Source organism: Gobio gobio, assembly GCF_949357685.1.
Source record: "Gobio gobio genome assembly, chromosome: 17".
NCBI lineage: Eukaryota > Metazoa > Chordata > Actinopteri > Cypriniformes > Gobionidae > Gobio > Gobio gobio.
The window spans coordinates 37,283,986-37,301,095 of NC_137110.1; the positions used below are offsets into that span (position 1 = coordinate 37,283,986).

The 17,110-nt window shown below is 37.6% G+C and overlaps 1 protein-coding gene across 4 annotated transcripts in view; it reads left to right on the forward strand.

Annotated features, from left to right (window-relative positions):
* The first annotated feature begins 2,370 nt into the window (after nt 1–2,370).
* The window catches only part of fmnl2b (formin-like 2b), a 38,356-nt gene continuing 23,616 nt past the window's right edge, over nt 2,371–17,110 (forward strand). For 3 of the 4 annotated variants that reach the window (XM_079841503.1, XM_079841505.1, XM_079841504.1), the window contains exons 1-3: nt 2,390–2,964; nt 9,023–9,106; nt 14,542–14,622. In XM_079841503.1, the coding sequence (XP_079697629.1) occupies nt 2,845–2,964; nt 9,023–9,106; nt 14,542–14,622 (285 nt within the window). In that variant the 5' untranslated portion in view covers nt 2,390–2,844. Of the gene's footprint in view, nt 2,965–9,022; nt 9,107–14,541; nt 14,623–17,110 lie in introns of all 4 variants that reach the window. The other variant, XM_079841502.1, reaches the window with a different exon arrangement.

The window sequence follows — 17,110 nt, forward strand, 5'->3', positions numbered from 1 at the left end:
GCCTACTTTTTATCACTTATAAAAAAATACGTATTGACCTGTTAAACATACTATAAATTCAATTTTTTTTAAAAATCTCAGTATAATTATAGCAAATTCATGCTATAAAGTGTATTATTTTAAATTCTTTACCATTACAATCGCTAAATTACAGGGTGTGAAAATTTGTTATGAAGGAAAAATGGTGGCCCTTTTGAAGAATCTAAAATGTAAAATAAAAATAGGTTGCACTTTATTTTAAGGTGCTCTTGTTAAACAAATAAGTAGTGATATTGGAGCAAGATTTACTTACAGTTTTATGGAAAGGTTTGGACACCCCTGATAACTATCATAATTTGAGTTTATAATCTGCTAGGCTTTTGAAGCAGCAACTTCATTTGGATATAATTTATACCTTATGGAAACAGTAACATTTCAGTTCTGAAATAACAGTTATTGAATCAACAGAAACAATACAATGTGAGTCATAAAAATAGACAGGTGCAAAAATGTGGGCACCCCAATGGAATTTTTCACATTAATACTTAGTAGAGCCGCCTTTTGCTGAAATAACAGCCTGTAGTCGGTTTTTATAGCCACTGATAAGTCCCTGAATTCTGGCTGCAGGTATTTTGGACAATTCTTCCTTGCAAAATGTCTCCAGTTCACTCAGTTTTGATGGCCCGCTTCAAATCATTCCATAGATTTTTGACGATATTCAAGTCTGGGGACTGGGATGGCCATTCTAGAACATTGTATCTGTATCTGTGCATGAATTCCTTGGTAGATTTGGAACAATGCTTTGGATCATTGTCCTGCTGAAACAACCACCCCAGCGTAGAAAATCACCAATCATTGGACGTGTCAATCAAACATCAATTTAAAGAAATATTAACACACAGTAATAATCATGAAATATTTTGAATGTGAATAAGGGAATAAGTCCAATTCCTAATATGTTCAAGTACAAGTCAATACCAAGACCACAATGCACACGAGACCAAGACCATTAACCTCTTAAGCTCTGGGACCATTTTTAGGATTTGGATCTGGATTTGGCCTACCCAAATTGAAAAGCTTCCCACACCCATATACAGTGGTCTAAATACACAATTTTGGTGTCATTTTAAACTTTGAAGTTTCATAAACCACTGCTAAAAGTGATAAACATGTTTATCATGTTAAACATGATAAATATGTTGTCTAAGCTGTAATAACCCCCCAGAAATAATAATAGTAACAATAGATTCCAGAAAATATTGGAAAACAGAATTTTGTCTGTATCATGTTTTATGCAAGATTTATACAAATAAATCCTCCACAGACATTTAAAATTGAAAGTATATTTATGTCATTCCTGTACAGGGTCCGCACCCTGACACCATCAGCAGCAAGATGTTCTTGGAGCTCTTTGGAGGTGGTCTGTGGTTTGTCTGTGACCATTCTAACCATTCTTCGCCTTTCAGATATCTTTCTTGGCCTGCCACATCTTTCCTTCACAAGGACTGTTCCCGTGGCCCTCCATTTTCAAACTATATTTCTTACTGTGGAGACAGAGACCTTAAACCTTTGTGATAACTTTTTGTATATTGATGAATTATCCTAATTTTTAAGTCATTAGGGAGTTCTTTTGAGGTTCCCATGTTGCTACTTTCCAGTAGAGTATCAAAGAGAAGCACAACTAGCCATTGGATATTGGCTTGAATATCCTTTTTCATGATTGGTTGCACCTGTGTTTACAGTCAAATGTTTATTGAGCCAATTACATACATTTTCAGCATTAGGTGACAATATATATTCAAATCAACACAATTGAAAGGGTGGCCAAACTTTTGCACAGCCTATTTTATTTTATTCCATACAACTCAATACTGCTACACTAAGCATTTTTGTTGTTCTGACAAAATTTTTGTTTGAATTTTCTGAAAAACATCACTTTAATCAAGCTTTCTCTAGAAACTAAATGGCATATCACGATCTTTTCTTTAAAAGATAGAGCAAATTACCATGCAGCCTCAGAGGGGTGCCCAAACTTGTGCATAAAACTGTACTATATAATTAGGGTTTGGTTTAGAGTTAGTTGCTTGTAATTATGCATAATTTACTGTTGCTAGTTGGCCAAAGTATACATGTAAGATGTGCACTATAAATAAAGTGTTGCCTAACTAAAAATAGTAGGCTAATAAAATAAAATAGAAAATAAATGGGGGGGAAAATAATAAAGCACATGCAGTTTCTCAGTCGTACTTGTAGAGCTTTACAACAAAAAAAAATCCATAATATCACAGCTGTACAAAAAATGGCAATTCACACACGCTGTCCAAACTACAAATACCAGCATGCAACAGAACAAAACATTGCCTCCCCCTCGACTGCTCGGCATGGCTTTTTGGCACTCCCCAGCGGGGGATTGGTGCTGAAAGGCTTCATTGTGTCGGGGATTGAATGGGGGAGTTTGCGTTTAGTCGAAGTCCGTCTGTTATCATCCACACAGCGCGGATTAACTGGCCTGCCCGAGTCCGAGCCATGCGCGTTATCATGCCGCAAACCTCCAGCGGTGCATTTATTGTGCACGATACAGATAAATGCGCCCAGCTTCAGAGCCGCTGCCGTTGAGTGAACGATGCTCAACAGCTCCGAAAAAAGAGAGGAGGGCCCGACAGAAACGGATTAACAATGTAGGGATGCTATTGTCGAAGTCTCTCATCTGATACAGAGCTCTGCAGGTTTGCATCGATGGAGAGGGTGTCTAGTCACCTATAAAAGCCTGCTTATCTTTTTGGTTGCTTTTTACCTCTTTATTACATTTTGGAGCTGAAAACGTTTTTCGAACGGTTTACCGTCGCTGGGCATCAGACAAAAAACATGGGGAACGCTGAAAGTATGGATGCTCAGCTCACAGATTTCAGGGCGAGGGGCAGCAAACCCCCTAAACTGCCCATGCCGGACCCGGCCGAATTGGAGGAGAGATTTGCAATCGCACTGGTAATTTTCTCTTCTACACTTAAATTGAGAAAAGGCATATCGATGTAATTGTATCATGTGCACAACTAGTATGGAAGCTGCCTGGCAGCCCACGCCAGCACACACGCCTCTATTGTGTGCGGTTGGCAGTGTGCAATGCTTTGATGCTGTTTGCGCGTGCATGATAGCTACTAATTGCAGGCGCGCGGCCCTTTATTGTGGAATCCTTCTGGGTTTTTGATCTGTTTTAGCGTCACAGGAATTGTGTGCTTGGACTCTTTTTTTTTCATATTGCGGTGATTATGCTTTGATGTATGATTTAAGGAGTCTGTCCTTAATCCAGTCATCGCAGCGTGCTCTGTAGGCCACTGTATTCCCTGCATTTGCGTTTAAATAGGATTGTTTTAAGTGCTGGACTTAACAGGACCAATAACCCGTGTGGCATGTAAAGTACTCGCACTTCTGTAGATACAGACAGTCTTGTTGGTTGATATTTAAGCTATTGGCACAACCTGTCTGGTTGTTGTCTGTGATGAGGTCTGAATACATCAGTTTGTGATGAATGGCTCTTGAAGATAATGTATCCAGGGACGTATGCTATCTATTCTGTGATATAATTCTCTTAGAATCCAGCTTGCAGTCTATTAAAATTAGATTTGAGTGGTACAAATTTCCCCCCAGAGACCCTACATTTCCCCTCCGAGATCAATAAAGTGCAACTGTCTCTGTATTATACCTTTGACTTTGATCAGGACCTGTTTTTCTCATTAATATTAGCTGTCCCTGTTCATGTCTGTATTACTAATGTAATGCGACTACTCAAAAACGCATTCTCTTGACAAGCTTTACATGTGAAGTTCTCAAGGGTCTTTCATCAAGGATAGGTAATCTGTTACTTATCTCCCTGATTTGATTTACACATTGTCTTCCAAACAGACACGTCATTTGCTTACATTAGAGACCTTCCCTCAGAACAGTCCAGATCTAATCAGTGCATCGAGAATCTAAGTCAAAAGTCTGCAGATCAGCATAACTGCTTCATGCTATGTGTGCATCATGCATGTGTGTGGGCATGTCTGTAGTGTTTGTGTCTGTGAGAGGAGAAAGCAGGGGGAGTGAATGCAAATCGGTTAATGCTGCCTCGTTTTCACAGATTTGCATCACAAATTCTGTCCCAATGGAGTTGACTTTTGCAGCCCAAGTCTCTTCACCCTCTTCCACATGTTGGGCATTGCTCTTGTGTTTTCATTTAATGCTTAATTCCCACTGGAATCAGAGCTATTCTCTCATTAATCATCTAATCAAACTTAGGCTATTATTCCCAAATAGAAGAGCAGAAAGTAAAAAGGAAAAAAAAAAGCCTACAGTATGATTGGTTATCTTTGTTTTACTCAATTAAATTAATTTAAGTGTAATTTAAATTCATGCAAATGATTAAACTGATGCTATCAATCCATTATATTACTTAATATTTGTACAAAATAAGCATCTGAACCAAAAGTGTAACATGCATGTAATAATAAACGGACTTCCGCACCTTTTCATAGTTTCTATAATTATAGGCAGAAGTACCAGCTTTTTTGGCATGTCTGCACCACAGGAACTGGGAGCGATTTTAGTTTATAGGAAGAGACTCCTTTTGGGGAGACTAAGGATGCTTTCACTAACACCTGAGCGTTTATTTCGGTTCGATTAATTTAGGCATGTGAACACGGCAATTGCACTCGGACCCGCTACAAAACAATCGTTCTGAGACCACCTGAACGAGGTGGTCTCGGCCCGATTGCAAACAAACTCTGGGATGGTTCGCTTGAGGTGTGAAAGCAATCTGACCCATTGGACCAATGAACCAAATGGTATTATAATTCATAACGGGAAATGTGCTATATAAATAGTAGTAGTTTCTGTGAGTCAGCACATCAAAGTTGAAAGCCAAAAGAGCTACTATTTACCTTAAAATGTTGTATATAATTTAACAGCAGGAATGACGGCTACATTCATGTTGTGTTTGCGTGTGTCTCGACAGTTACAAATAAAGCCACGATAAGCTCAATGGAGCGAACTTGTCAATCATCTTGATGGATGACACAGATACTCCTTTTCCACCAGAATGAACTGGGTGCTCGTTCAGAGCCAGTGCTAGTCCCAGTTCATAGTTGGTTCGACTGAGGAGCCTTCTATGAACCGTTTGCTTTTCCACATGATGAGAGCCACAATAGAGCCAGGTCTTACGTCACTGTATACGTCTCATCTTTCTCAGCAACGCTAGCAAAGCAGCGGGAAACACAAACTCACCAGGCTTGTTCGAGATGCATCGGCACTGCGCAGACCGATCCACGTATGATATTTAAAAAAAACCGCATGAGTGAATCAAAAGCATAAGGAGTCATATGCTTTCGCTGGATTCGTTGTCATACGGTGATCGGTCTGCACAGCCCCGCTGCGAACAAGCCTTCCATCAACAATGCAAACGTTGCGTTACTATTGATGCACATGGCTTTACGATCCTACATCGGCATCAAAACACAGCGAATGCAACACATTCATGCAGTTCGCCGTAATTTGTATAGACGGATATTACAAACGAGCAGCAGCTGTTAGCTCAATTAGCTCCATTAGCTGCTATTTCAAAAATGGCGGCTCTCAAGTTTGTGTTCGTCTTGTTGACCCCGCCCCCAGCGCCTGACGTAATCGGTTCTTACTTCTAGCCCAGCAATGTTTTGGTGCTACTTAAGAACCACTTTTCCTGGCTCAGAGCTGGTGCTTTGGGTGTGGAAACACAAAGAACCGATTTGAAACTAGGCTCTGGCTCCGAACTAGCACCAGCACTGCCTTGGTGGAAAAGGGGTAAGAGGGAACTCAGACCAATAAGAGGACAGTTAAAGAGCACCTATCATGGAATTTTGAAATTTACCTTTCATGTAGTGTGTAACATAGATCTAAGGGAACAAAAACATCCTGCATAGTTTGAAATATGACAGTGCACCGTATATATAGTTATTTTCTTTCAAAAGTAAGAGTCGACTCTGAGTCATTTATAAGAATCGTTAGAAGGCCGAAGCTTTTTCTCTGACTAGATGACGTCAACTTGTCAAGTTATTTGAAGACGATACGCCCACTTATTGCACTCCAAGACGCCAGTGAAAACTAGAAAACATCATGGCGACGAGACACTGTGTTCTGAAGTGCGACTCAAAAGCAAACTTTTTTCATCTGCCCAAGGATGAGCATTTGAAGACTAAGTGGCTTGAAGACAAACCATACATCGTCGCGATTGAGTGTTTATTAGTCGTCAAATGTATGTTTCGCGATCTCAGGAAGCTTTTATTATGGACTTCTATTATGGCACATGGTATCTTCTTCGTCTGTCTGTACATGGACTACATGTGCACAGAGCGCCCTCCGGCTGCCAGTATGAATTGAAAACAACACATAAGAGACTCAATCGCTCATGATTAGGCTATATCTGCGCATTTTGAGGAAGTATTGAATAAAAAATACTCCTCTGTTTAGAAATTTGACACAGACATATGAGAATCTATCAATATGTCTCCTCATCTGCACACTTTTGAACTAAAAGCCCTGAGGGATGTTGATCTGTCGCGAGTCTTCGTGAGGAGAATAGAGGAGTTTTTTTATGAATGAGAGCAGCTGAGGCTCATATTACAATCAAACGGTACCAACGCGGTTTTCATAATCATAACTCCTGACACATATTAACAAATTACTGTCACTATAAGACTTTGATGGGCGTTCCGTTTCCGAAAATATCTGCACAGACTATACCAATCACAACTGACTGGGTCATCGGACCAATCACCGGAGATTAGCGTCACGTAAAGGCGGGGTTTTGAAAAGTGAATCACTAAAGGAATCATTTGAGAATCGCTGTCAAAACAGGTAAAAATAAATGCATATTATAAGAAAAGTCTTTTTTGTCATTGCATGCATGCAAAACTGTTGTTGGGGACTTCTAAAACAATATTTGGAACATTTTAAATGCCATGATAGGTGCTCTTTAAATGTTGTGCATTTTGGTACGCTTTGAAAGGTTCCCTTGTGAAAGCGATCCAAACCAAGAGGAAAATTCAACAAATTAAGTCCCTGTTTCGGAACAAAACAATCTATAGGTGTGAAAACAACCTAAATTAGCTCTTTGAGAGTAGATTCTAACCCAGCACAATAGGAACTACCAGTGACATAAGTTTACCTTCATGGTCCAAATGCATGCCATACAAAACACCTGTACCCGCCATTTTTTAAAAGCTGTGTAAACACTCAGGGCCTCATTCGTGAAACACGAGCAGAACAAATTTGTGTATAAATCGTTTGTAAAGCCGCTCTGACGTAAATTTTCGGATTCACGAAATGTTCATATTTTCAAAATGTTATTTGGTACGAAAGAAATTTACACCTGCTCACTACCACGTGTAAATGGTGCGTAAAACATTTAAGTTCTATGTTCTAATTTAGGCAAACTGATGACATTGCATTTTGATGCACTATGTACCATAATATTTCAAGAGTTGATTTTTTTTTAAACTGTTCAACGTTGGGTAATAGACAGCGCTTGTCACTGTCACTTTTTACCAGGCCGTCCAATCACAGTGGAGCAGGGGCGCGACAAAAACTACACCGACCAATCATCCCACTTGTACACAGACTGAACAACAATAATGGAGAAGTTAATACTGCTTTTTACTGTATTTTTTATACTCAGTTAATATTCTTTAAAATGAGATGCTAGTAACGCATTACTGCCATGGATATTCTGTATCATAGCAACCAAAGTTTCTCAGCTGGAAAAAACAGTGCCCTCACAAAGTGCCACCAGCTGACCGTTTTCAGAAGAGCACCAGGCATTTTTTTAGCTGGCTCGTAGGTATCTGGTCAATTAGTCTCTTTAGCATTTATGCAAAATACTGGAGCCAAACCTGAGAAAGAATTCCGGAAGATTCCACAGCGTTCCTGACCACGTCATTTGCAGTTGTAACTCATGGGCGGGAATTATGCTAATTATGAATGAGCGTGCAAGCGTGTCCTATTTACGAATGTTTGGAATTCATTAATATACACACGTTTAACTATCGAATCCGTGGTATACGAAGCGTTTGTGAATCTGCAGGAGGTCCATTTTATGTGCAAATTACTTGGAATCTGCTCATATATTTACGAAAGTTTCATGAATGAGGCCCTCAGTTTGCAAATACTTACTCCACGAACATGGAAAACAGCAATAGATTAACCGATGCCAGGCTCTTCTCAACTGATTTTGAAGTTCCCCATTCTTCAAATGTTGGAACCAGGAAAAAGGCCCTAGGGAAAAATTTAGTTCTTGGGGGACCGCCCTAATGGCTAGCTCCTATAACTGAGCTCCATAACTACCAGGTGTGAAAGCCCCTCTCACACTGGGCTTCCTTTTCAAAATCTGTACTTTAGTTTACTGTTTATTTTTACAGGGACAATGCACAATTAAGAGTAATTGCACCAGAGTTAGCTAACAGCTAATTTGCATCTGCTGTCCCTGGGCAGCACACAAATCTTAAGAAGGCACTGGCATTTTGATTAAATTCTTTACTTTTCCTAAGCTCATGATATTCTGTGCTACTCTGTGTCTCATTTAAAGACTCAACTTTTCTCACTTGCATTCGACTGTACTCAATCTTGTGCAATTTTGTATTTGTCTTATACTTGGTTTCATAAAAACAAGATTGTATGAATGTTAGGTCCTGGTATGTAAAGCACTTTGGCCAACATGTGTTGTTTAAATATGCTGTATAAATAAATGTGATTGATTTGATTCTGTATGAAGTTGCAGAGGAGAATGTGGCTGTTCTGAAAATATTCAGAATACGCTGTTTAGATTGAAACCAGCTTCCAAGTTGGAACAGAGAATTGGACAAAATTGTAAATAGGTTATCCACTGCTGGTGACATTTTGGTTTTGACCAACTTGTAAAGAAAAGTCCACGGTGTCTCAGGAAGTCCTTCACTTGTGTTTTTGATGAACATGGTATGCAAAAAATGACTTCACATGCATGATAAAGAAGAATGTTAACTCTTCTCTCTTTCTTTCTCAGAACTCTATGAACCTTCCTCCGGATAAAGTGAGGCTCCTTAGACAGTATGACAATGAAAAAAAATGGGAGCTGATATGTGATCAGGTGAGAAAATCTTGTGTGCATGCTTTCTGCATAATGAGTCTCTAACAAGCCAGAAAACAATTTTATATAGAACTGTTACATAACCATATCTTAACAGTAGTGGTGCAACGGATCACGCAACTCATGATTTGGATCATATTACAGTTTTTGCAATGTAACTGCTTTCCATTTATTATTTGAAGAAACTTTCTCAACTGTTTGTTCTCTTCAGACATAACCGACTATGTTTACTAGAATACTTGCCGAGATGGGTATTTTGACATAATTTTGTATGTATGTGTCCTTTTAAGAGCAAGAAGACATGAAAGAGGAATCAATTCTGAAACGCGCCTCTCTGAGCTCATGTGCTTCGTGTGCAGTGTTGAGAAGGTTACTTTGGAGATAGAATAGGTTACAGATTACAAGTTACACTATTTTAAATGTTATAAGTAGTGTAACTATTTCAATTGCTTTATTAATGTAACTGATTACTAGTGCTGTGAATCGATAAAAAAGTAACTAATTAATCATATTTTTTCTGTAATTAATCATGATTAATATCGCAATTAAAATTTTTTAATATTTTGATATTGTAACAATTTCAGTTACTCTCCAAATTACTGAAGAAACAATTTAAAGACGGCATATTTAAAAGAATTGTTGTAATGGCATCTTTTTACGAATGAAGGCCAGGATCACTGATACTAATGTCAAACATCAATGACATTACATTACAGTATAACTGAAAGCTACCAATTTCAACATTTACTAGGCTTTAAAAAATAACTTTTAATCAATTGAACTTAAAACAATCTTTACACAAACCCATTATAATAAATGTTATATTTACCCATGGCCTTCCCTGTTAGACATAGCCTACACAGAAATTGAAAAAGTTGACAGCTTTCTTAACTGCATAAATAATAAATGAAATCTAGATTAATCATCATTAAAGCTACGATTTTCTCTGTTCCCATTGTTCTTTGATGAACATTAATGACAGACATCATCATTGCTACTGTCATGGCTGCCATCTTTAAGATCGCCGCTGCCGAACATGACGCACATCTCATGTCACATCTTTTCACAAGTTAATTTCATTTTCTCACATTATTTAACTCATTTAAAGGGGTACTTCAGCGCTGGGAAGATGAATGTGTATTTAAACTGGGTCATTTATGTAGTATGAATTTATGTGAGTTGAATTTGGTGCCTTCTAGACTGAGAAAATGTTTTTTTTTCTCATGTGGATGAAAGACAACAACTCCTAGAATGCACTTGCTTCGCTGCCCAACGAGGCCACTCCCTACACCGCCCCCGCCGTCGTTTTGATCTTCATAATAATACAATAATTCCGTTCAGTTAGAGAATAAACACTACAATTAAAAACTGAACGTGTCTTTTCAATAAAGTGTGAGTGACCCGAACGAAAGTCACAGGACAAACGCAGCAGGAGACAGATTTCATTCATCACGAGAGCGAAATAAGAGCTAAGCAGAGCTGAGGTAAGCGCAGCAGTCATTTTCAGCGCGTATCCAGTCTGACGCGTTTTCAGATCGCATATGGAAGCTAAACTTTCAAAGGAATTCATTGAAAAGTTGAAACACTCACTTTGCTCCGCACCGCTCCGTTATTAATGCCCGATCCGAGTGGCCGTGCGCATTTACATTCTGTGAGTGAGATCTCTCCCCTGTGGGTGGTTTGATAACATGCGGAACAGCTCCTTCTACTGGCTGTAGTTTTTAGCCTCTGGCCAAAAAATCCTCCGATGACGCAAAATGATGATATTTGCGTCATCGGAGGATTTTTTCCAGAAATAAAATGCATAATTCTCTCGTCTCAGGGGGATATGAGGGTGAAAGTACCATAATTTGAATATACTACCGGGTTTCTATTGATACAAAGCCTAATGCTAAATCGCTGAAGTAACCCTTTAAGACTCCTAATATGAGAATACTCAACAAAACTGGCATTTTGGCAAAATTCTCTGTGTTGTTGTTATTTTATGTTCAAGAGCGAAAGAGAACTCGATGTGTGCACGAGACTGGCGGTGTGTGTGTGTCAGGGTGTCCCTCAATTAGCTCCCTAGCTTCATAGGTGGTGAATCAGTATATCCTGTACATGAATGTGGATGACTCCCTGATCAGTGCCCTGACTACTGGGAGCGGACTGAGACGCACCCACAGACAGGACATTGACATACAGCGCGTTCTCTTGTGTCTTGTCGTGCTTAGATTGTTTAAAAGCATTTACATGAATAAGAGCGTGATCATATAATGTAACGCTGGGCAAAAATGTATATAAAAATAGACGCTGCGTTAATTGCGTTGAATATTTTGAATGCGTTAAACTGAAAAAAAAAAATATTGCACGCGTTAATTTGCCCACTACTGATTACATTTAATTTCTTTTGATTAGTTTTCAAAATTACTAACGAAGGTTCTCAACTGTCAATCAATTTGAACTCTTTCGGTATACGGTAGGGGGCGCTATTACACATCTTCTGAATGAGTACAGAATCTCCAGATCAAAACACAGATGAGGAAGACGCAAAAAACAAGCGATCTTATGTAAGCAGATGCATATGTAAAATAACGTGATCATCAACATTAAACATCATATAAATCAAAACTGCCTAATGTTACTGAATGAAATATTAACCCTGGACGAGCTGTAGGACTGTGCAAGCATTAGGGGTGTTGATGGACTCAATCTACTCCATCTGTGTTTGATCATCATTCTGAATCAGATCTAGAAAAACGTGATTTTTCTCAGCTTTTTGTTCAAAATGTAGCTTTTTTTATGAAACTTACCCATATTTACCCATATTGTTTTGTTGTAGGCTCTGCTCTTTCTTTTGATATATTGCATGCTCAGATATTCATACAACAAAATATTCAATGGGCCCTTACATTTTTGTGAAAATGATCAAAAACCTTGGCGGTGGCTGGCAACTGTTTTTTTTAAATGCTGGCGGGAAAAGAGTTAAAGCACAGCCACCACAAAATCAAACTTTTTTGGAGATTGTTCTGAGGTTAAATACTGATTTCTGGATGAAATTTCCAGCACTGAAACACATTTTTTTATCACTCACCCATGGTGGCAACTCTCAAATGGGTTGTAGCCCAAAGCTTTCAGTGGGTTGTGAATTGATGTAATTGGCAGAGGTAGTGCGCTCCAAATGCAAACAAGAGGGCCAATCAAAAGCATCAGAATAGCATCGCTTTACTAAATGGCCTTTAAATGGCAGGAATCATCGTGCACATCAAAAACAGGCAAATCAACAAATGAATATTATTCAACATATCCTAGCTTTTTATAGAAAACCTTCAGATGTAATCTCCTGTGTTATCATTAACATTTTCATAAGTAACTGTAATTTAATTAGACACTTTTTTTAACGGATTAGTTACATTTTATTTTGTAACTACTTAACGTTGTTACATGTAACTAGTTACTCTCCGACACTGTTCAGGTGTGTGCGTCTGTACGCACAGATAAAATAGTTCAAGTAATTGAGTTCTCTTTCATGGCATCTTGCACTGGGATGTTTTAAAATTGCTTGAATGTGTAAACTTTCACTCTATGATGGTTAAACTGTCCAAATAATCCACAAACCTCTTGAGTGCCGTGGGACCTTTCCCGTCTGGTTACACCCCTACATAATAGTCAGAGCTGGTTACAACCATCTTTTTTTCTGTTATTGTAGTCTTGATTATACCCAATATTAACCCTATAAAGCCTGCCTCATAATTGATACGCAATTTTCTGTGGCGTCTAAATGATCAACATGTTCAAAACTTTGCTGATAAACCTTTTATACACATTCTGTCATCTGATTAATATTTAGAATATTTTTAGAAAGTAAAAGGTTTTTTAGTATAATTTTTAAAAATGTCTTTCAGGTTGTGGTACTTGTTTGTTTTTTTACTGTGAAATCTTTACAGGTTTTTTTTTAGTAAACATAGGAATAAGTTTTATATTGATAGAAATATTTCAAGAGGAAAACATAAAGGATTAGTTCACCCAAAAATGAAAATTAGCCCATGATTTACTCACCCTCAAGTCATCATAGGTGTATATGACTTTCTTCTTTCAATACAATCGGAGTTATATTAAAAATGTCCTGGCTCTTCCAAGCTTTATAATGGCAGTGAATGGTTGTTTCTTTTTTTTAAGTCCATAAAAGTCCATATTCAAATATGATCTACATCAGACTCTGGAGGAATGTTTATTTGTACATTTGTCTCCCACAATAAAAACCACAGAGCATTGATCATAAAACTAAGCATTTGAATTCATCTTACGAAGAGATTATTGGGAGATATAGAGTGAAAAATGATATTTTTTATACATTTCATGAAAGTAGTCTGCTATACTGTTGTAACGATCTCATTGATTTACATTACAAGCTATCAGAATTTCAGCTTACTACTTGGCCTTATAAAAATGTTATATTTTTGCCTCTGAATAAAATGTAAGTGTTTTTCCTCAGAGTATGTGCTTCATATTCTCCTATATCATACTACATCAGCCATAAAAGTATCAAATATGATGCACAACAAAAAAAACCTGCATATTTTAGTTCTGTTCCATTTCAAAAACTTCAATTGTACCATTATTGCATGTCAAGCTTTACAGAGTTAATAATTCAAAAGGTAAAAATGACAGCTTGTGTGCACAACCCCCTTAACCCCCTTTGACTGGAAAAGTCTAAAATATTATAATATAATGTCTATAACAATTCCAGTTACCATGTGTATACAATGTTCAGTGTAATATTGCAATGTTTGGTATTTTTAATGTGATTATTGATATCACAAGAACTTCTGCGGCAAGTTGGTGCTTTGTGCTTTGTTGTGGTTTCTTGTTTTTTTATTAAATGGAAAAAAGACAGAAAGCATATTTAATCGTCCGTAAATGTTTGTAAAGTTGGTTTAATGTCATTTATGTTAAATTTCCTGTAAGTCTGTAACACTTTAAATTGATCCAAGCTAAAAAAAATTGTGCAGATATATAATCATCCTGAAGTGTGTATATACACAGAGGAAAGTTCCTTTATCATAACAGCACCATTAAGTAAACGATTCTTTATTAATACATTCTCTCTACATCCACCCTATCATGTCACCATGGCTACACTGACGTAAGAGAAGGAGAGCATGGCTGACTCTGGAAATGTTTGTTGAGGTGAAAGAGTGTGAAATGCCTGCTGTCTAAATAATGAATGATCATATATGATTTTAAGACTGAAATGTGGTTCAGACTGATTGGGTGAAAGTGAGACTCTACGAGGAGTTGAATAATTGGGAATTAGATCAGATGATAACTGAACAGAAGAGGAGGTTTGCTTAATAAATGTTTTATGTTGAAGTTGGGGAGGGGTTTTGAACTTGCTTCAAGAGGAGTGTTAAATATAAATAATAGAAATATAGCATCATTTGTGTGTCTAACAGGAGCGCTTCCAAGTGAAGAATCCTCCCCATACATACATCCAGAAGCTCAGAAGCTTTCTGGACCCTGCCGTCACCAGGAAGGTGAGTTCCTTCATGTCACACACGCTGCTTCCATGACTTTTCATCTGCCATATTAATAGAACACTAAGATTTAAAGAGCTAGGCCTGGTATCCATAACTCTGCAAGGGGTGATCATCATTGTGCCCTTAAGCAAGGCACTTGAAGATTTTAATAAACTGCAAATAGCATGTATGACACGTATGTGTAAAGATGCCTTGAATTAATAATGTATGCAAATAAGTCTTGAGTGTATGCAGAAGGACAATAGCTACAAAGAAATGCCTCCTGCATCTTTTACAGCTGCATCTAAGTAATGGAAGAAACCCCAACCTCTTAATTTGAATGTCCTGTCCAGAAGTCCTTATTGTATTTAAAACGGCACGTGCACACTGCAGCTAAATTCGAATTTCACAAAATTTTTGTTCTGTACACACACAGTTCTGTAATTTCCAGGAGTGAACACCACATTCTACAACCAAATTAACTCCTGAAAAATGCAGATAGCGACAACCGCATTTACAAAATTTCGATGCAGTGTGAACTGCGAACTGGACAACTAGTTGTTAATGACGAATTTCAATGCATATGCCTTTTTTCTGTATACACAGTGCAATAAATCACAGGGAAAGAGGTATGAACCTTGACTCGTTTGTGTTGCCAGGGGCAAGTTGCATAAACATAGGTATTATGTTAAGACTGTATCTTAAGAACTAGTATGACCAACAAGCAGTTAGTTAGGGGAAATCAGTCCTTAAGGCCCAATATCCTTGGGGCTAAGTTCTTTTTCGTTCTTCGCTTAGTGATAAAACAAAGTTCTAAATACGTGACTAGCGATATACTTATGAATATGTAAATATGAGTTGAGTTAACTTTATTGTCCTTAAAGGCGATTCTTTGTGTAGATCGCAGTATACATACATGTTCGTACAGCAACACAATACACATTAAATAACACACTTTTATAATAAATCATTTAAAAACTTAATAGCATCAGGTATAAAGGAATTTTTATATCTATTAGATTTAAACAAGGGGAGTTTAAGTCTCCGACCCAATGGAAGCTGTAGAAATTCAGTGCACAATGGGTGGGCAACATTAGAAAGGACTAGCTGGCCCTTCCTAGTCACCCTATGTTCATAAATTTGTGTAATGGTCCTTAAATCAGTTCCCACAATCTTGCTGCACATTTTTACAATACTAGTCAACTTGCTCTTATTCCTGACATTTAAATTACCATACTAGCAAATAATAGAGAAACTTAAGACCGATTCAATAAAACAGGAATAAAACATTCTCATGAAAGTAACATCCATATTAAAAGTTCAAAGTTTCCTCAAAAAATACATACGCTGAAAAGCTTTTCCTCTAATAATTTCAGTATTTGCTTCAAATTTTAGTTTATCATCAAGTACAGTCCCTAAAAATGTTTTACTGTATGACCACATCTACTTGATGTCCCTTTATGACAGCTGGTAGCACAGGTACAGACTCACACTTTAGTTTGGGGAACACCTAAGACTAGCCTTAAGTTTTTTTTTTTTGTTTTTTTTTTCTTCAAGACGGTTCACAACTTTTTTTTTAAACTTTTTTAAGTTACATAAAAACATAGATTTGTCTGCTTTCATACTGGTAAGTAAAGGCCCTTTACTTACCCCTCATACTGGTAAGTAAAGGTCGATTTTACTTCAAGTGAAATCGAAGAATGATCTGATGTGATGTAAATTTTGAACAAAATCAGGCCAAAACAAAGTTAATTTTGGGAGTTTGAAACAGCTTGATAAAGTGACATTTCTGGAAAAGTTCGCTACGGCTGGTAAACATCTTTGTACTACCATTGGTCCATGGAGATTACGTAATAGGTGTGTGTGGACGAGGCTCCACTTTCTTTCACCTTAAACAGCACCTTTAAATATTTGCTGCTGCATTACAAAATGACAAACAAAATAAACACGAAACAGTTGAGAAAACGGCAAGCATTTTTAAAATAAAGCATAAGAAAAGCATCTGATCATAGCAACGTGGATATGTTTTCACAAGCTCTGCAATTCGGCACTCTAGTAAAGTCATGTCAGGTTTATTTATGTAGCACTTTATACAATAGATTGCTTAAAATCAAGCAGTTTTACAGTATTAAACATGAAAAACAGTGTCAGTGTCTCGTTTCATCAGAAGTACAAATACATTTTCTACCATAAAGCAGCTCTCCAGTTTGTGTTCATGTTTTACCTCGCAGACTTCTGACCTCGACCGACTGAATGGGGGAAATAAACCAGAAAAGATTTTAAGGTGAAAGAAAGTGAAGACTTGTGCACACCCACCTATTATGTAATCTCCACGGACCAATGGTAGTACAAAGGTGTTTACCAGCCATTGCGAACTTTTCTGGAAATTTCACTTTATCAAGCTGTTTCAAACTCCCAAAATGAACTTTTTGGCCCGAAAAAATTCTAAATTTACGTCACATCAGTTCATTCTTCAATTTCATTTGAAGTATATTGGGGCCTTTAC